Raw genomic sequence first — 18,966 nt, 5'->3', positions numbered from 1 at the left:
ACTTTGAAGTTCTGTAATTTAGAATGAAAGCACTTAGAGTCGTCATGCCCTTGATGAGTTGACTCCTTGATCATTATGAAATGACTGTGATATTCTTTGTTTCTGAAATCCACTTGTCTGGTATGAATACAGCTGCTCCAGGTTTTTGTGTGTGTGATTAATATGAACATAATATATTTTTTCTATCCTTTTGCTTTTAAAAGCTATCTGTATCTTTATACCTAAAATGTATTTCCTATTGGTGACCTATAGCTAGATTTTGACTGTTTTTTGTGATCCTGTCTGTCTCTGTATTATAATTAGGATGTTTACACCGCTTGCATTTACTCTGTAATCGATAAGGTTGGGCTTTATCAACATCTTCACTATTTTTTTCCTGTGTCACATCTGTTCTCTGTTCCCTTTTTAGTCTCTTCCTTTTGACTTAGTTGATGTTATTTATGACTCACTTTCTTTTGTTGACTTACAAGCTATAACTTTCTGTCTCTCTTTCTCTGTAGTGGCTGCTTTAGGAATTATACTATATGACTTTAATTTATTACAACCTCAAATAATAGCAGACCACTTCATATAGTTTCAGAGCCTTAGACGGTGTGCTCCCATTCTGCTGTGGTTCTCACATTTTTCTTGACGTGTGTTATAAACCCACTGCCAGAGCAGTCTTTAGCCTGGGTAGTTTCCCCCACTGTTGAGACACAGTCCTCTGAGTACCCCTTTGGAACCTCCATTTATTATGAGGTTTTCACCCTGGCTGGAACTATCCTTAGCATGGAGACCCCACTATCAGCAGTTCCTTCCCATACGCGTGACTTTAAGCCGTGTACAGCTCTCTCCCCTCTGGTACTCTGACCTGCAACCTCCAGGCTGTGCCTGGGTCACCAGCAGCCAGTCTGCACCCCAGCCTGGGAACCAGCCCGGAACCGGCAGTCACGGGCGCACCCGACTGTTATAAGGTCTCTCAGGAGTCGCTGATGTCCATTGTGGTGTAAGCCATTGTTTCCTATATTTTGTCTGGATGTTGAGTTGTTACAGGCAGGAAGGAGAGAATTGGTCCCTGTTACCTCATCTTGTCTATCAGCCACTGACTTCATAACTCAGTTCTGTGATTGGAGGAGTTCATGAAATGAAAAGCCAGGAACCAGTAAATAAGGGGGTTCTCTTGGGTTTGTAGTTGGGAACCCAAAATATCGCCACATCCTGCCTTCCACCAGCCTTTCAGTGCCTAAAAACAAGAATCATCTTCGTTAAGGAACCGCTTGTTTAGGACTGACGCTTGTTTAGGACTCTAGACTGACGCTTCTGTAGTATTAAAACTTCTTAAGTGCATGTACTCACATTTTCTAGACTGACTGCTGTACATACTGTGCATACTGTCTGTGTTAGTCTTTAACCAGTGTTGGAAAGTTCCAAAACCCCATCTTGCACAGGTTTTCAAAGCACAGAGCTAACACAGCTGGTCGAGATCGCACAGCTAATGAGGCTAGTCGGGCCGGGACCTTGGGGGCTGGGTCCGAGGTCAAACAGCACCACAGACAAGGTGGTTCGGTGTGTCCAGCGAGAAGCTCTCAGAGCAAGCCCCTGGGAGCCCGGCTGGGCTGTCTCCTTCTCTTCTTGTGTCTTTATCTGCTTGTGAGCCAGAAGAGGACATTCAGTGAAAAGAAGTTTCCCGTCGGCCCTTGCTTTGTTCATATACCAGGATGCTTTCGGGTCCCTCCACAGCTGCCAGGAGAACACGTGGACCTGCCTTGTTCTCCCTACCAGCAGCTTGATCCGTCCCGGTGTGGGGGTGCTCGCCGTTCATGCACCTCCCCCCTTTTTAAAGGGCTTTGTGTCCAGGCGTGGGCTGTTAGCCACAGGCTGCCAACGATGCCTGATAGGAGATCCGTAGTTCACACGCAACACACACACAAGTCTACCTGGAGGACGAACTGCCAGAGTGGACTGGCTTCGCCAGAGGGGTTGTGCTTTTGAAAAGTTGATTTTGAATCTGTGGACAGACTGCTCCTGAGAGATGTACTGATTCCCACTCTGCTGGTGGGCATGAGGGTGTGTGCCGCCCCGCACTCTCCTCAGCCAGCTATTCAACTTTCTTGATGCTCTGTTTTTAAAATAATGCTTAGGGGTGCCATGCGAGAGCCCTGGTGAGAGATGGCGGAGCCCACCACTGCCTCCCCGCCTGTAAGCCAAGAGCAGATGCCCACAGCTTAATGCCCTTGGGCTCATGGTCATTTACTCAGTTACAGCCACAGGCTGAATCTCCAGGGTTTGGGCCTTCGGAGGGCAGAGACCAACTGATGGCCGGGTCTCCGTCCCCAGGCAGCTGCAGACCCCAAGCAGCTCCCGGTGGAGAGGGAGACAACAGAGGAAAAGTTGCCATGACAAGTTGCTAAGATGTGGCATGGTACCCGGAGAGAACAGGATAAAAGGGCAAGGAAAATGTGGCTAGATGTCCCAGGAAATGTTGCCAGGGACTCGGTTGAGTTCCGCTGGGCGGGGCGAGGGGGCTGTGGGGCCCCCTCCAGGGGGATCCTGGGCAAGGAGGTGCCCCGGGCCGGCACTCCCTGCAGAACCCGGCTGCAGGCAGCGGCTCTGCAGCCTGTGATTGGAGGGCTGAGGCTGGTCGGGATAATGAACTCGGTAGTGTCGGCCGAGGTGATTGGCCGCGCCCTGCTGCAGTGAGAATGCAGCCTGGATGCTCGTCCTGCCGTGCGATCTGTAGTGGAGCGGGGCGCAGGGCGATTGATCGGGGCGGCAAGTTGCTTCTCCCTGGGCAAGGGCCGTTACACTAGCGCCCTTCCCTTGCTTGGAGACCAACAAACAGAAAAGCCGGGCACTGGATCGCCGTCCACCTGCAGAAGTGAGTTTTCACTGAGGAAGCGCCGGCCCCCCTCCTGCCAGCCAGCGGCGGGGCTCTCAGAGGGAGCCACTTCTCAGGCCAGGCACGCCAGCCCAGCGGTGCCCGCAAGTCTGGGCAGGCAGGCACCGGCCCCTGCGGGCAGAGCTGCCAGCCTCCACGCCGGGGCTGCCCCCGCAGCGCGACCCTCGGCGCCGGGCGCATCCTCCTCCAAAGTGAACAGTCACCGGCGGCGGGAGGAGCGTGATGCTGCAGCGGCTGTGGCATCTTCTGTCTAGCTTTCTCCCTAGGGCTGGGTGCCAAGGCCCCAGAGAGGGGAACGATAATGGAGTCGGAGGCACCCCACCTCCCGCTCAGGGAAACCAGATGTCCAGCTTTTTGGGGAAACAGGACGGAGGGGCTGAGACCACGGAAAAGAGGCCCACCATTTTGCTGGTAGTCGGACCCGCAGAGCAGTTTAAGGTAATGGCAGCCTCGGACGCCCTCCAAGTTTCGGGGCTGTTCTGGGGTCATTTTCCAGGAAGGAGCTGGAGTGTGGGGAGGAAAGGGGGACGCAAATCAATCATTTTGGGGTTGGGGAGAGGTGTCAACGAAGAAGCCCAGATCTCAGTCCAGAGGCTTCCGTTGGCCGCTGTAGAAGCTGCTCCCCACCATGACTGCTTTGGGGTGGCCTTTGGGGAAGGCCTGTGGGATGCAGTAGACTGGCCTTAGCGGTTGTCATTTCGCCGGAAAAGTCAGGGACAAGCAAAGTGTGTCTTACGTGCTGGGTGTCTGAACAAAGCAGGGCGCTAAGCTGGTGGCTGAGTGAACCTTCAGAGTTGAGCCTGGGGCGCAGTCAGTGTCCTGCATCCTGAAGGTCAGACCCGCCACACCTGGGGTTCAGGGAGGAAGGGAGTGAAGGGGGAGGTCAGAGCCAAGGCCGGTGGTTCCCCTCTGGGGTCTGTGGTCCGAGGGCCCTTCCGTCCGTCCGACGCTGAATGTGGGTTATCTTGTGCGCCCCATAATAGCCAAGGTAGCTAAGTGGTGGGAAACTGAGGTGCAGAAAGGTTATATAATCGGCCCAGAGTTGCCCGTGAAGGAGGGGTTGAGCTGTCACCCCTAATCTGTTGGGAACTTTAGCCTCTGCTGCCTACTTCCTGCTTTGCCCTAAGAAAGCCGTTTTAATGGGGCCAGTCTCTTTGGGGGGGGGGGTGACAGGAAAGTGTTATTTGGGGGCGGTTTCTCCCACCCATGGCAGGTGTGACCTTGTGTCCCTCCCGCATAGGTCTTATCTCCTTTCTCAGGATAAAAACCTACCAGAGAAAGGGAATAACTCCTGCCAGTGGGCCTGGTGCATCCTAGGCACCCCAAAATATTCTTTGAGGTCAGCTACTGCGTGCTGAGAGGGAGGGGTTTTGGGGGGAATGGCTGGGCAGTGAGTAAGTGGAAGCCTTGAGGGGAGCGCTCCGTCTGTGGGGCACCTCTGGCGGGTGGACAGACACCTCTGGGCAGACACCTCTGTCACCTGACGGAGATGCCTGTGAGAGGATGACACTTTCTGCCGCTGCCCACCTGAGATGAAAGGCGGTGTTGCTCTCTACTGCGAGGAACTTTCCCCCAGGCCTGCTTGCTTTCTGGCCCAGGGATTAAAGGATTGAGGATCCCTTTTAAATTCACCTGCTTTTGATTTTCATAAAGGACAGTGCTCCATTTCCCAGACACACACCCCCCTCCAGCCCTCCCCCAGCGGTGGCTGGCGTCCGGACTTGCTGTCCTGAACACTTTGTTCGGTCCTTCTGCAGAATCTGGAGCAGGGGGGACTGAGCGCAAGACCCACACCGTTCCTTGGCTCTGTTCCCCTAAGGAGAGCCGGAGGGGGCCTCTCGGGGAGATCCGTGGCCTGTTTGACTCAAAGTAAGGAAGAAAGTGTGAGCCCTGAGGGCATCTAAACCTGACTTGGTCAGGTCGCAGTGTGCGATCTTTCTAGCAAGTACTCCTGAGGGTGTTTACTCCTGAGGGTGTTTGGGGCCCGCGATCCCTGGCCAGGGCCCAGCCTCGCCATGTCCGTAGAAGCCTCCTGGAGAAGTGCGCTTCGGTGCCCAGGCGCCCAAGTGTGCCAGCCATGCTCGTTGTTCCGTTCTCCCTGCCCCGGGTAAAGCGGCTGCTAGCCAGTCAGGTTCCTGCAAGTCTTTATTCTGGGAACCTCGGGTTCTCCCTTTATCTCTGTCTGAACAGTCTGCAGTTGAAGAAAGCCGGTACTCCGAGTGGGAGGCGGGAGGCGGGAGGTGCCCTCAGCGGATTGAAGCTTGCAAATCCTGAGGGGCGTCTTCGCCGCGCAGCTCCGAGAACCTTGCGCATTGTGTGTCTAATTGCCAAGGGTAGGCAGGTTCCAGGGGACACCGGCCGCCGCGCTGCCATGGCAACCCCGCCGTCACGCAGCCAATGCGGTGCCCGCGCCGGCGGTGGGCGGGGCGCGGGCCTGCGGGTGCTGGCGGGGCGCCCTCGCGTAGTAGCATTTCTGCGCCTGAGTCACGGCGGAGGAGGGTGATGCGGGGTGACCCGCTGCCGGCGCCCCAAGGTTCTCCGCCCGCCTTTGTCCTACTCCGGCGCTGGGCACGCACAGGAAGCACCTGTTTTTTGGCATGACGCAGAGTGGTGGGACCAGGGAGGCTTGGGGAGGCGCCCTCCTTTGGAGGGTCGGGGTGCTCCTACGAGACAGACGGGTGAAATCGATAGCAGCCAATTCTGGGGAATCTAGAGTCACCGCCGTGGTGCCATGGTCTCCGGGTTGGCGCAGGAGTGGACGGCAGAAGAAAGGAAGCGGTGACCTCGGTCACACAGAGTAAGCCAAGGAAACCAGAAAGACCAGGAGGTGGCAGGAGGGGGGTCGGCAGGTTACCCGAAGAGCCCAGTGGGAGGCTGGGAGGCAGCTAGGGGCCTTAGTCTCACCTGAGGCCGGGCCTGGACCCCTGCTGCCGGTGTGAACCGGGCTTGTAAGTCTCAGCTGCAGGCCCTCGTGGGAAGCTGAGCTGTGAGTTCCTTTTGGCAGTGTCAGGGTGGGTTCTGTTTAAGTGGTGGCTGTAACCTGAGCGCGGCCCTGACTGAGGCCAGCCCCTCCCCCAGCAAGCTCTGAATAACCTCAGAGCCTCCGCCCTGTATCCTCATTTCAAAGATTAGGAATGACCCTGAACTCCTCTGGGGCCTGTGGCTAGAGTTGGCTCGCTTGGGGAGAATTCCAAGTTTTCTGTGTAAAAATGGAGTTAAGAATTAACTGGGAAGTTCAGGAGGGTGGGCGGTTTACGTAATATGCAAACTTGCCAAGTCAGGTTTATCTAACAAGACAGTTAGTTGGACTCAATCACAGTTGCCAAATAAAAATGTGAAAATCTTTTTCAGCATCGCCATTAAGACTGTAAAATAACATCCTGACATGCATCTGGTGACAAGAACTTCCTGACCCCAGGACACCATCGCTCTGCAGAGTGATGAGCTTACAGACAAGCTGGCGGTCCCAGTCTATTCCACTTGACTTTACCTAGACAAAATGATGGGTCAAAAAAATCTGTTTTGCTTTAGTATTGTTTTCAAAACACATCATAAAATTCAGTGATACAAAATTTTAAAAAAATGACTTACTAAAGTCATTTTTAAACACATGGTTTATTAGGAAATGCACACCTCCAGTTGAACTTACTGTTTAACAGTTCAGTTGTTCAATTTATAAATGGGGACCCCCCTTTTAAAAAGGGCTACAGCACCCCAGTGACTACCTGCAGACACCAGGGGAAAGAAAACCACGTTTTCAGGTGTGTTTCTGTTGGTTTCTTGGGGCCACGACCCATCCTCTCCTACAGGAGCTGTGGGCTTCCAGCACCTTCTGTAATCAAGGCAAGGGCCCACTGCAGGCAAGGAGGCAGCAGTTTCTAAACAGTAGCCTCCTGCCTTCAAAGACCTTGTGAGCAGAGATAAGATGTATGTAAAAATAGCCCCAAGGTGGAACATTCTAGATGAGGCAGTTTTAGAGACAGCTGAGTGCCTTGGATTTAAGTGAAGCTGAGCAGGAATTTGGCTGGATGATCCCGGCTTGCTTCTTGGTAACTTACCCAGCCCACTCTGTAACCCCAGCCGTCTCATCGGGCTCCTGGTCACTTCTCCTCGGAGGACAAGATGCCATCTTAAGTTACTTAAAATTGGCTTCGTCGGTGGTATATATGTAACTTTTTGTTTTAATTTTTTTGAGAGTTCCTAACAAAAGCTGCCGAGTGCGTTGAGAAATTCCGTTTACATTCGTGGGTCCCCAGATGATACCCATCCATTTTTATCCGCCCTGCCGCTGTGGTTGGTCTATATTAGGAAGTTGTGCGCTGTGAGGAGCACGACAAATCGCTTCCTTTTTGGTCTCTGTGACGCAGTCACATCCCCCGCAGCACGAATCCGGGACACTTCCGTGGGGAAGGCCTGAGGTGGGGCTGGCCTGGCAGCTGGAGAGGGGTACCCACACAGCTCCCCCCTCCCCCCAGCCCTGGGACAGGGTTCCCCGATCAGCTCACCCTGGCCCACACAGATGATCCTCACCTGATAGCACTTTCCTGCTGACAGGTTCATTCAGTGTGAATGTGAGGCTGCTGGCCATGCTCGCTGGCTCAAGCGTGGCCACCTGACTCAGGAGCTGAATATTTCCACTTGCTACATTTTAGTTACTGACAGCACAGTCCTAGGCCAGAGGCTGACCAGACTGAGCGCCCTGTGTGTGCTCTGCACATGGACCTAAAGACCAGGCCGGTGGGTGCTACCAAGGCCTTGGCTGACCCCAGAATGGTGCACTGCTGGGGGAGGGGGGTCCCTCAGCACAGCTACCATTTGTCTAGAGTATCTGTCCACCCCCCTCTTACCGCTCCACAGCACTTGGGGGCCTCAGGGGGAGCCTGCAAGGGAACACATTGGTGCTGAAGTGCTCATTGCACAGAGGGCCCAGGAAAAGCTCACCCCAAGTGGCACCTGGAGGTCACGTGGCCAAGGCAGCCAGAGTCGGGGCTCAGCCCCCCTGCCGATGAGCAAGCCCACAGTAGGGGCGCCCCGAGGTGTCTAGGCCCTGTCTCAGCCACCACACCCCTCAGCTGCCCAGTTTCCGGAGCATGGATTTGATCTCCCTCTGCTGACTTTTCTCTCGGGAATGATTTACCAAGGGGAGAAAGCCTTTGTATTGTGTGACGCATTTGAGGCTGTTGTAGAAAAACAGACTGGAGACCGGTTGCTCGTTGGCAGCGCTGGCAGCCCGGGGTGCAGGCAGCCTGCCTCCCGAGAGTTAACCGCCCCCAGCGCTGACGTCAGGCCTGATCTTTCCTCGCTCCTGGAGCAACCTGCCCCGCCTCCCCCTGCCCGGTCTGAGCCTATTGGCTGTCGGCAGCTCGGCCAGTGGGCGGGTTTTTTCAATGAAGTAAAAGGGCCGCCGGCACCGTGACAGCCGGCCCACAGACCTCGCTGGAGTTGGCGGAGGGCAGGGCAGTGCTCCCACTGACCGACCGGCTCCCCAGCATGCTCTGCCTCTGCCTGTACGTGCCCATCGGGGAGGCCCAGACCGAGTTCCAGTATTTCGAGTCCAAGGGGCTTCCCGCCGAGCTGAAGTCCATCTTCAAACTCAGCGTGCTCATCCCCTCCCAGGAGTTCTCCACCTACCTCCAGTGGAAGCAGGTCGGTGGCAGGGCAGGCATGTGGGGAATGTCCCCCCCCCAGCCGCCCCCAGGGGGAAGGAATGCCTGACATGTGGGCTTTTCCCGTCATGTGGCCATGACCGGGAGAGGCCCTCCTAGGGATGACTGGCTTTCACGTGACTTCCAGGGAAGGCTGGAATTCCCGGGAAAGCACTCAAGGGAGCTGGAGTTCTTGCTGGGGTGGGGGTGGGCCGGGTTCTGAGAAAGACTTGGGAGGGAAGAATGGGCATGGGCTGAGATGCCGCTGCCAGGGGGCTGTTTCTGGAGATGGGAGTGGGATACCCCTGAGAGGGCAGGCGGAAGCTGGCCCTGAGGTGAGCGAGCAGGGAGGCAGCAGAAATTTACTGTTCCGAAGAGGGAGAAGCACCTTTAGAGTGTGGAAGTTGCTTGCCTCCTCAAAGGGCACCCCAGCTTCTGTGTTAAGCAGAGCCCTGCTGTCCCCTAGCTCCTGATGCCATGCAGGGGCTGTGAGTTCTAAGATTGCAGCAAGAATTTTAAGACTACTTTGTAATCTGCCCTGAGCATGTTCTGGGGTGTCTGTGTCACGGGGCACCCAGCCTTCAAGGCGCACGGATGGCGTTGGTGGCAGAGAGCAGATTCCGAGCCTTTCCCTCCTTCCGAGCCAGCTAGCAGGTACCCCTTCTGACGCCTACGAGGCGTATCTTCCCGTGTCTGTGGGGAGCGCGCTACCCCGCAGGTAACACAGGGCCTGTGCCAGTCACACTGTCACTGTGTTCTGTGGGTCTCGTTAGGTGGCACAATACTTGTGCACCCCCATACCTGGGCAGCAATCACAGAAAGCCTTCAGGCCGCTCAGAAAGACTGCAGTGGTGATCCTGGGGAGTGCCGGCCAGCTCGCGTCCGTCCAGACCCGTGCTCTTGGTTTGTGGATAGTGGCCGTAGTCCTCACTGAGAGATCTAGAATTGGGCAACATTTTCCTTGGGAGGTTCTCAGTCCTGGTTTTGGGGTGTTGGTTGGAGTGACTCATGTGTGTCCCCCACCTTGAGATTGGCCCTTAGGGCGGCGGCAGCATCTCCAGGGAGGTAGCTCTGGAGTCCAGCCAGTCTGATTTGAATCCTGCCCACCACTTCCCAAGCTGTGTGACTGCGACTGAAATGCTCAACGTCTCTGAGCTTGTTTCCTTGGCTATAAACGGGGGGCTTGGGGGTGGGCAGGAATAATAGTACTTACCTCTTAGAGCCATTAGAGAGAATTCAGCAGGTTGCTGGACCCCAAGCCTTTAGTTCTTTTGTGGGAACCCCCACAATTGTTCAGCATCTAAACCCGTCACAGCTGCTGAACAGTTTACCTCGGAGGGCAGGTGAACAATTCAGCACCTCAGGGCCAAGGAACAGCATCTCTTAAAGCCTTCCTGGGCCACTAAACTACTGGGGGTCTGCCGGGCCTGGGTGCCTGGTGCGCTCTGGGGAGTCTCATCGACTCCCCCGAGAGAAGACTGGCGCTCCCCCAAGCACGTGCCCAGGAAGAGTTCTCCGGGCTCTCACCTTTCCCGGCCTTCAGGCTTCCCCTGACCGTGGTCCTGCCAAGCAGGCGCTGGCCGGGCTGCCTGCGCCCCACCCCCTCGCCCTGGCTGCCCGATCACTCTTGGGCCGCTGCCACTTGGAGGGGTGAAAATCGAGCTGCAAAGCTCCCGGTGGCCCTGGAGCTCCCGCCACCCCCACAGGTGAGCAGGGAGCCTGAGAGGTTGAGGTCTGGCGCCAAGGACTGCGCCCCAGGGGTGCTGGCCCAGCCACTGTGGCCTCCGTCACAAGGCCACCTCCAGGGGCTCCTTGCTGCTGCTCATGAGGGCAGCAAGGGGTGCTGGCCAGTCCTTGGGCGACTGAGGCAAACTGTTGTGATGGCTTTGGGGTCAGAGCCAGAGAAGCATCTTGGGGCGCTGGGGGCACGTCTGTTCACAGGTTAGCACGTGAGCTGGGGGCTGGAGCTAAAGTAAGCGAAACCTCGCTTTTGTTTTCTAGAAAATTGTACAAGCTGGCGATAAGGACCTGGACGGGCAGCTCGACTTTGAGGAGTTTGTCCATTATCTCCAGGATCACGAGAAGAAACTGAGGCTGGTGTTTAAGAGTTTGGACAAGAAGAACGATGGTGTGCACCCTCTCCGGGAGGGTGGTGGGTGGCGGGCGGTGGGTCCTGGGCCTCTCGTGGCCAGGCTCACGGCCTCTGACCTTGTCCCATAGGACGGATCGACGCTCAGGAGATCATGCAGTCCCTGCGGGACCTGGGCGTCAAGATTTCAGAGCAGCAGGCAGAAAAAATCCTTAAGAGGTAAGCACTTGGCCGGCCCTGTGCGTGGCTCAACAAAAGCGTGACGAAGAAAGCATGTCTGGAGCTTGACCCCGCGCGCCACTCACCGTCCTGACCCGTTTCTCAGAACTTTGGCTTCTGGTGGTGGTAGAGGGTAAATCAGTAACCCTGTTCCCAGCTTCGGGTCAGCTCTCCCTCGGCAGACCAGAGGGCCTGGAGCTCTGCCCTTCCCCAGTGATCCTGAAGGGGAAAGATCACTGGGGGGTCTCAAGTGGGCGGAAGGCAAGCAAGGGACACTGCACCCGGCTGGTTGTGAGGGGTGGGGCTGAAGAGTGTCCCCGAAGGTGGGTTCTCCCCCGGGAGCTGTAGCCTTCTCTTCACGCCGCAGGCAGCTGTGTGGCCCCAGGGGCAGCTCAGCAGAGCGGTCCTGGGACAGGGGGCTGTTACCGGGTGCAGCAGTCCCACCAGTGGCCATGGGAGCGACTTGCCCTCCTGGCCAGGCCTTTCCAGATCCTCAGCTCCAGGCCAGAGCGGGCTGCCCCAGGACGGCCGCCCCGCCGTGTGCCCGCCCGTGCCGCTGCGCCGCATGCTTTCCGCGCTGACTCCTGCTCGGGCACTTACTTGTGTTGTTTCTCCTCTCTCCTCTGCATCCTCCTTTGTCTGTCTGTCAGAATATGGACGGGCCACTTCTGGGGCCCTGTCACCTAGTAAGTATCCCTGTCACCCGGTGACTGCCTGCCTCCGAGTCTGCCTGGTCAGAACGCGTTTCTTGCAGACCGCTGTAGCCTCGCGTGTGTGCAAAGCAGGGTGGGGAGCCCGCCTGCCTCCCCCCCGGGGGCAGGGCACTGGCTGTGGGTCCTCCGTGGCCACAGCGCTGCCTGACGGGGGTTGGCGCGGGACCAACGCGGGCACCTGTGTCTCCGCAGCATGGATAAGAACGGCACGATGACCATCGACTGGAACGAGTGGAGAGACTACCACCTGCTGCACCCCGTGGAGAACATCCCCGAGATCATCCTGTACTGGAAGCATTCCACGGTCAGTCCGGGCCCGGGCCCTTGCGCCTCCCTCGTCCGCGCGTGGGGCCGGCGTTCCACCTGCCTCGCCAGCAGCGGGATGTCCCCTTAGCTGCCAGCCCCGGAGGCCTCCCCAGGCGCCCCCTTCCCACGAGGCCAAGGGCCTCTGCAGAGACCTGCCTCCCTTGTCTCTGCTGCTGCCCGCGCTTCAGCGGCCACCTTGGGTCGCACCCGGCCCGCCCTGCTTGTTCTCCCTCCCGGGGCGGGGAGCAGCAGCTCAGAGAGCAAACAGGAGGGCGCAGGGCTCGCCCCCACCGCCCCGTCTCTGACGAGAGACTGCATGGCCTTCTGCATGCTGCTCTCCCCTGCCAGAAGCGCAGGCTTGCGCCCTCAGAGGTAGTGGCCACACTGGGGCGTGACCCTACAGCTGCAGTCTTCCCCAGCCTGGGCTCTTCCACTTAGGAGGGGCCAGAAGAACACCCCCCTCTGTCCCCCGCTCTGTGCCAGGGACCCGTGTCAGGGTGTGAGCAGGCTGGCCGGTGGCTCTGGGCCCCGCCTTGGGGTCAGCGCAGAGCTGGCCCCCAGGAGAGGGTGTGACGCAGGCATCGCAACCCGCCCGTGTTTGCTGAGGCCTTACATGGTGTCCTGCCAGCGGGGTCTGGTGACACACGAGGCTTCGGAGGCTTTTCACCCCGGCTGATCCTTAGCACAGCCGGCCGGCCGGCCCTCGGCAAAGTGCCCTGTAAGCAGTTCTCGCGGGAGGCGGCTGCGTGCCCCTGGCCGGCTGTCCTCGGAGCCCAGTCTGGCCTCGCCCAGCCCGCCACAGGGTCAGAGCCCAGCCCCCTTCCCCTCCCTGTCCCGCCAGAGTCCTCGGTCTCCTCACCCTCGGTCCCTGGGGACAGACCACACTAGACAGAGGCTCGCGGTGGCAACTTTATTTTGTCTTGGTGGGTTTTCCTCATAGATCTTCGATGTGGGGGAGAATCTGACCGTCCCTGATGAGTTCACAGTGGAGGAGAGGCAGACGGGGATGTGGTGGAGACACCTGGTGGCCGGAGGCGGGGCAGGGGCCGTGTCAAGGACCTGCACCGCCCCCCTGGACAGACTCAAGGTGCTGATGCAGGTGAGCAGCCAGCCCCGCCCCCGGCCCGTGCGTTGCCCGTGTCTGGGGCCTGTCCTTTTCTGACCCCACAGGTTAGGTTGGAATTGCTGCTCAGACCAGGGTGACTAGGGCCAGGCAGGCCTCAGTGACCTTTTACAGAAAGCTGATCTCAGCTGTGAGTGACCCAGGCTCATAAGCCTGGGCTTCTGTGAAGGGCCAGTGTGGACGGGTGAGGCTGTGAAGCCCGAGAGACCTGGGTGTGGCAGGAACAGTTGCCTTCACTGGTCTTGGTGGGGCTTTGAGGTCAGGTAGGTCCTCACCTGGCCCAGTCACCATTACCTGGGCCCTGTGCCAGCCAGACTCCGTGTCCACATAGCAGAGATAAGCTAGACTGATGTCAGGGCCAGTCTTGCAAAATCAGCTGGTGCGAGGACAGCACCCCAGGCTCCGGCGGCGTCCTGCGCAGTGTCCAGTCACCCCCTTCCTTCCTGGTCGGGATTCTGCCTATGTACCAGGCAGGGACGCCCAGTGGCTGACAGATCCCACCCTCCTGGCTATGTGGCCATGGGTGTGAAATCCTGTCCCCCAGCACCCCTCTTCACCCACCCCCAACCACCGCACCTCTGGAACTCAGTTCCCAGCTGCTGTCGAGGCTGACGGGCGCAGGGTGGCGGGGGTGGGGCCGGCTGGGGTTTGGAGGTGGCCGAGCTGCCAGGGGGCCTGTGAAGCGCCAGGAGTCACATTTCCCGCCACGCGCAGCTCGGCCTTCTGTTCAGGGAAGCAGCACCCGTGGAGGCGCTGGCCCGTCCAGGGGGGACCTAGCGCAGCCAGTGCTGGGCCTCAGGATTCCAGGAGGGACGGCCCCTGCCGACCATCTGGCCCGTGAGGCTCTGACCGCTCGCCCCTCCCCCTCAGGTCCACGCCTCCCGCAGCAACAACATGTGTATCGTGGGCGGCTTCACCCAGATGATCCGCGAGGGCGGCGCCAAATCACTCTGGCGGGGCAACGGCATCAACGTCCTCAAAATTGCCCCCGAGTCCGCCATCAAATTCATGGCCTACGAGCAGGTAAGGTCCCTGCCCTGTCGGCATCCCAGAATCTGGCGCCAATCGAGGGACAGGGCGAGGCGGGAGGCTCACTACCCCGCCGCCAGTGCCCTGTGGCCGAGTCCCCTCTGCTCTGGGCCCCACAGGGCGTGCCGGGGACACCAGGTCTCTGCTGTCCTGCAGGCTCGGTGGGCAGGGACAAGGCGGCACGTGGCCTGGGTCTACCAGCTTGTGTGTCCCCCATTCCAGATCAAGCGTCTTGTTGGGAGTGACCAGGAGACGCTGCGGATCCACGAGAGGCTCGTGGCAGGCTCCTTGGCGGGGGCCATCGCCCAGAGCAGCATCTACCCCATGGAGGTGAGCAGCCTCGGCCGGGCAGCCGGTGGGGTGGGCGAGGAGGGGCCGGGCTCACGCTCCCTCTCACATCGGGCCCTGCAGGTTCTGAAGACCCGGATGGCTTTGCGGAAGACAGGCCAGTACTCGGGCATGCTGGACTGTGCCAAGAAGATCCTGGCCAGAGAAGGGGTGACTGCCTTCTACAAAGGCTACGTCCCCAACATGCTGGGCATCATCCCCTATGCTGGGATAGACCTCGCTGTCTATGAGGTGAGGCCCCTGGGACAGTGGGAGCAATCCGGAAGCCCCTCCTAGTCATCCCGCTGGCTCCGATAGGTCGGCGTAAGGGTGGGTTGGGGTGGCCCGAACGAGGCCCAGATGGATCCCCTGGGAGGTTCTCCCGTCACTTCCTGCTCCTGGCAGCCCCCAGTTCCGGACCCTTGGGCTGGGTCAGCAGATACCCAGAGCACAGTGCCGAGGTGGGGGGAGGGAGCTCCCTGTTCTTTCTGGGAGTCCCAGGATACGCAGGCCCGGCTGCTAGGCTGAGTGAATGAAGCTGTAGTGCCTCAGGGCTCCCACGTGGGGCAAAAATGCCTTCAGTGTGGATCCGGTCACTGCCTGGCCACGCAGCTTCATCCTGGGGCTCAGCCACCCACCCACCCCCTTCCAGACGCTCAAGAACGCCTGGCTGCAGCGCTACGCAGTCAACAGCGCCGACCCGGGCGTGTTTGTGCTTCTGGCCTGTGGCACCATGTCCAGCACCTGTGGCCAGCTGGCCAGCTACCCTCTGGCCCTGGTTAGGACCCGGATGCAGGCGCAAGGTAAGGCTGGCCCTAGGCCAGTCCCAGGGGCCGTCCCCCAGGGCAGGTTGGAAACAAGGGAGAAGCTGGCGAAAGGCCTCTGACAGGCGGCCCTCTCCCTGCAGCCTCCATCGAGGGCGCCCCAGAGGTGACCATGAGCAGCCTCTTCAAGCAGATCCTGCGGACCGAGGGGGCCTTTGGCCTGTACCGGGGCCTGGCCCCCAACTTCATGAAGGTGATCCCAGCCGTGAGCATCAGCTATGTGGTGTACGAGAACCTGAAGATCACGCTGGGCGTGCAGTCGCGGTGACGGGAGGGGCCGTGCCCCGTGGACTCGCTGACCCCGGGCGTAGCCCGGGGTATGTAGCCATCTCATTCTGTGAATGTGCCGACACTAAGCCTAACAGAAGCCCGGCAGAGAGGCCTGGGCCCGCTGCGGAGGGGAGGCAGCCACCGGTGTGTCCTGCTGGCCCTCCACCCCTCGTGGCTACTCCAGGGGAGGCTGAGGGGACTCGGGGGCCAGGGCTCCGCAGGCCTGGGCTCTTCCCGGGGCGGGGTGCTGCCCGCAGAGCCCGCCGGCTGGCAGGGCTGAGGCCAGCTTCTGCGATCTTCCATCCGCATCGGCTGCAGACCCCACCCCAGCCTGTGAGCGCCTCCCTGCCCACCCGGCTTCCTTCCTGGCTGCCGTTTTAATCTGGTGGGGAGGGGACAGACTGGCCTCCCGTGCTCCTGCGGGCTCCACTCGCCTCGAGCCACAGGGAAAGGTGGCTCCGCCCGACCTTACCACCCCGACTTCCCACCCACGGCGCGGTGCGGGAGCCGGGGGTGTCTGGCTTTGTGCTCGCACACGGCTGGGCTCCCCACAGTGGCGCATGCGGGGCTGCATGGCTTCACAGAGGCTGGTGCGCCGCCTGCACCAGAGGCCCTCTGCTCCAGGGCGCGCCCTGCTGGATTCGGGCAGGATGGCAGCAGCTCCCCACTGTCCCCTGTGGGCCCAGCGGCTAGCCGGACTCCAGCCTGGCAGGCAGCTTCTGCCCCAGGTCTGCACGCCTGGAGAGAAGGTGCCGAGGACTTGATCATGTGCCGCTGAGAAAGAAGATTCGTTCAGAAAGACGCTGGGCAGATGTGCAGGTCCTGTGCTTCCAGAGGGGAGGCGAGGCCGCGGCCTGTGCCAGGGCCTGCTGGATGCCGGGGGTCTGTGGCCAGGCCCAGCGGCCGAGTGGGACCAGCCCACATTCCACTGACTGCGTGTGCTCCCCACTGCTTGTAAGGAGCCTATTTATTTTGTATTTATTTGAACAGAGTTATGTCCTAACTATTTTTATAGATTTGTTTAATTAATAGCCTGTCATTTTCAAGTTCATTTTTTATTCATATTTATGTTCCTGGTTGGTTGTACCTTCCCAGGGCTGGCAAGGTGGGTTGGGGAGAGGAGAGGGGTGTGGGGGGGTCCTCCCACTGCAACCCACTCTGATGTCAGGTCACATCTGTCCAAAGAAACTCCTCTGGAACTGGTGACGAGAAAGGCAAGGAGGGGGTAGGGCTGGTGCTGGAGAGCAGCATCCTTCGGCACGTGGGGGCAGAGATCACCCCCAAGAAGCCGTGAGGTCTGAGGGTTTGGCTGGGGGTGGGTGGGTGGGAGAAACCCCAACAGCGAGAAGGTGAACGTCCCAATTATTTCTTGACTGGGAGGATTTCTTGATTTCCCCCTTTTTGACTGACAGGCCAGGGGTGCCTATCACTGTGTTTACACGTGGGGCGAGGACAGGGCGGCCAGCTCCCCATGCCTGTGAAGTGGGCTCCCTCCCCCCAGCTGCCCCTGCTCCCTAATGCTGGTCAGCGCCACGGCCATTGCTGCACGCGCCAGAACAGCCCGATGAGGAAAAGCTGAATAGGACGCAAAGATCAATGCAAAAATTATCTTTATATATATAAATAGAGTATACCTGGAATTTGTGAAAATCCAAATTAAGACTTAGAAGTTGTCACTTAAAACCGCCTTCTAATAAAGTTGTTTCAAAGCGAAGACGATGGGTTTCTGTTCTTGCTCACCCAGCCTGTTGTTTGTGCCTGGAAAAACAGGCCACCTGCCTCAGGTACCTGTCCACTGGGGGGAAGGCCAGAAGCCATTTCTTGACCCAGGTCTTGGCCAATTGGTCCCCTCACTTCCGTCCTGCTGCCCCCAGTCCAGAGGCCACAGAGAACCCAGGTGCCCTCCTCTAGTGGGCAGCCTGGGGCCTTGCCAAACAGGCCTTTGTCTTCACCCGCCCCCTTTCCATCTCTACACCACTGTCACCCACTTGGATGGCAGCCAGTTGCCCCACTGGCAGCCTCCCTGGCACACTGGCCTTTGCCCGTCACTCACTGAGTGACCTCCACGAGGGTGGGGGTGGGGCGGGACTTTCTTTACATGCTTCCCTGGAGAGCAGGTCTCCTTGAGGTACTCAGGAGGTACTAGCCGGGGAAATCCAGCTGAATGTTCCAGAGTGTGGCCGGCAGAATCAGAGCCAAGCCCCCTTAATTTCCAAAACCTGTGGCCAAGGTGGCTCAGGTGGGCCAGGAGGGCCAGAGAGATGCCCCAGGGCACTGGTGGCACCCCAGAAGCAGGAGGCAGCCTAGAGCGATCCTGAGAACAACTTGGTTTCAGCCCAGAGGTGCACCCTGACTGCTTTGCATTGACGTCATGCTGACTCAGAACAGCTGGGTTTCGGGTGCTCACTGGAGGTGGGCATCAATGTGTGGCGTTCGCCGCCACGCAGCAGCGTCCATTTCATGCTCCACGGGCCCGGCCGCAGGTGGGGGCCAGCGGGCTTCTCTCTGCAGAGCAGCCTGCCAGCCACAGCGGGCCCTGGCCTTGCTCAGACCCAGCTAGGTGGGCCTGGCCGGAGGCCCTAGTGGCCCTTAGCTGGGGCTGGCTGACCCCGTCTTCCCCGCAGCCCAGGCACTGGAGCCCGCAACCCCAGCCCCTCAGGCCTCTGGGAACCCTGTCCAGCGCCTACTCAGGTGCAGGCAGAGCAGCCTGGGTGCAGGCTGCCTGGCTCTCCAGAGACGAAATGCCGGTTTCCAGGCCCACTCCCTGAGACCCTGGGCAGCACACACCACCTCTCTGGGCCCTTTGGCGTGTCCACTGGACAAAAGGGGCCTGCCTGGGGGACTGCGGGAAGCTGAGACAGGAAGTGGACATGGCTGGGCCTGTGAGCAGTGGTCGCCCAGCTGTCTGGCCCGCCCAGCATTCCAAACAGCCCTTTCCCCTCGCCTCCCTGCGGCCCCAGGCTCTCTGGCACCAGAGGAAGGGGGAGGCCAGCAGGGGAGCTGCTGGTGCGCTCTGACCAGCTCAAGGCTCTGGGAGGGGGCCACTGCCCAGGGCTTCCCCAAGAGTACACGGTGGGTCCAGCAGGCCTGGGGTGGAGGCAGGGTGCCCACCCGGGGCCTTCCCCAAGGAGCAGGCGCCCCTGGGTCCTGCAGCTGCCCAAACTGTGGGCAAGCTCATGCTCAGTTTCCCAACATGGGCACACACCTCCTCACTGCTCAGAGGACGAAGGGGAAAGGGACGCGTCCAGGCTCACACAACCGAAGCAAACCTCAGCTCAAACTGGCTTTGCTGACTCCAAGGCCACGGCCTCAGCTTGGGCCACCGCACCGCTCTGAGCCAGTGGAAGGTGGGAGGCCCAGGCGATGACCTTGGTCCCGGCCCGAGAGGCTGAGGCAAGGTCGGGGCTGACCTGCAAGGCCTGGTCATGGCGCTGGGGAGGTCGGCCGGGGTTGGGCGGGGAGGACCAGCAAGAGGGCAGTGAGGAGGGCCACGAGGAAGCAGGCCAGCAGGAGCCCCGTGAGGGAACGGCGGCCTGGAGGGTC

The 18,966-nt window shown here is 59.3% G+C and overlaps 1 protein-coding gene across 3 annotated transcripts; it reads left to right on the top strand.

Annotated features, from left to right (window-relative positions):
- Nucleotides 1–2,688: 2,688 nt before the first annotated feature.
- SLC25A25 (solute carrier family 25 (mitochondrial carrier; phosphate carrier), member 25) lies at nt 2,689–16,741 on the top strand. Of its 3 annotated transcripts, XM_004677294.2 has the most exons (11): nt 2,689–3,316; nt 10,525–10,651; nt 10,744–10,831; nt 11,482–11,517; nt 11,737–11,848; nt 12,791–12,949; nt 13,844–13,996; nt 14,225–14,332; nt 14,414–14,581; nt 14,982–15,132; nt 15,237–16,741. In XM_004677294.2, exons 1-11 carry the CDS (start codon nt 3,101–3,103, stop codon nt 15,419–15,421), a joined length of 1,503 nt encoding a protein of 500 aa, XP_004677351.1. In that variant the 5' UTR covers nt 2,689–3,100; the 3' UTR covers nt 15,422–16,741. The 3 variants fall into 3 exon arrangements, with proteins under 3 accessions (XP_004677351.1, XP_004677348.1, XP_004677349.1); XM_004677291.2 differs by lacking the exon at nt 11,482–11,517 and having other exon boundaries at nt 3,021–3,316; XM_004677292.2 differs by lacking the exons at nt 2,689–3,316; nt 11,482–11,517 and adding an exon at nt 8,321–8,524.
- Nucleotides 16,742–18,966: the final 2,225 nt, after the last annotated feature.

Source organism: Condylura cristata, unplaced genomic scaffold (assembly GCF_000260355.1).
Source record: "Condylura cristata isolate star-nosed mole 26May11 unplaced genomic scaffold, ConCri1.0 scaffold00006, whole genome shotgun sequence".
Classification (NCBI taxonomy): domain Eukaryota; kingdom Metazoa; phylum Chordata; class Mammalia; order Eulipotyphla; family Talpidae; genus Condylura; species Condylura cristata.
The sequence above is the reverse complement of the archived record's forward strand: the minus strand, read 5'-3'. Positions and strand labels throughout refer to the sequence as shown.

Bases quoted from the DNA above. Each gene is read 5' to 3' on its own strand.
- SLC25A25 (XM_004677294.2), top strand. From the start codon at position 3,101: ATGCTGCAGCGGCTGTGGCATCTTCTGTCTAGCTTTCTCCCTAGGGCT. The intron at 11,518-11,736 runs GTAAGTATCCCT...GTGTCTCCGCAG, and splicing joins TTCTGGGGCCCTGTCACCTA to CATGGATAAGAACGGCACGA. The intron at 12,950-13,843 runs GTGAGCAGCCAG...CCTCCCCCTCAG, and splicing joins GACTCAAGGTGCTGATGCAG to GTCCACGCCTCCCGCAGCAA.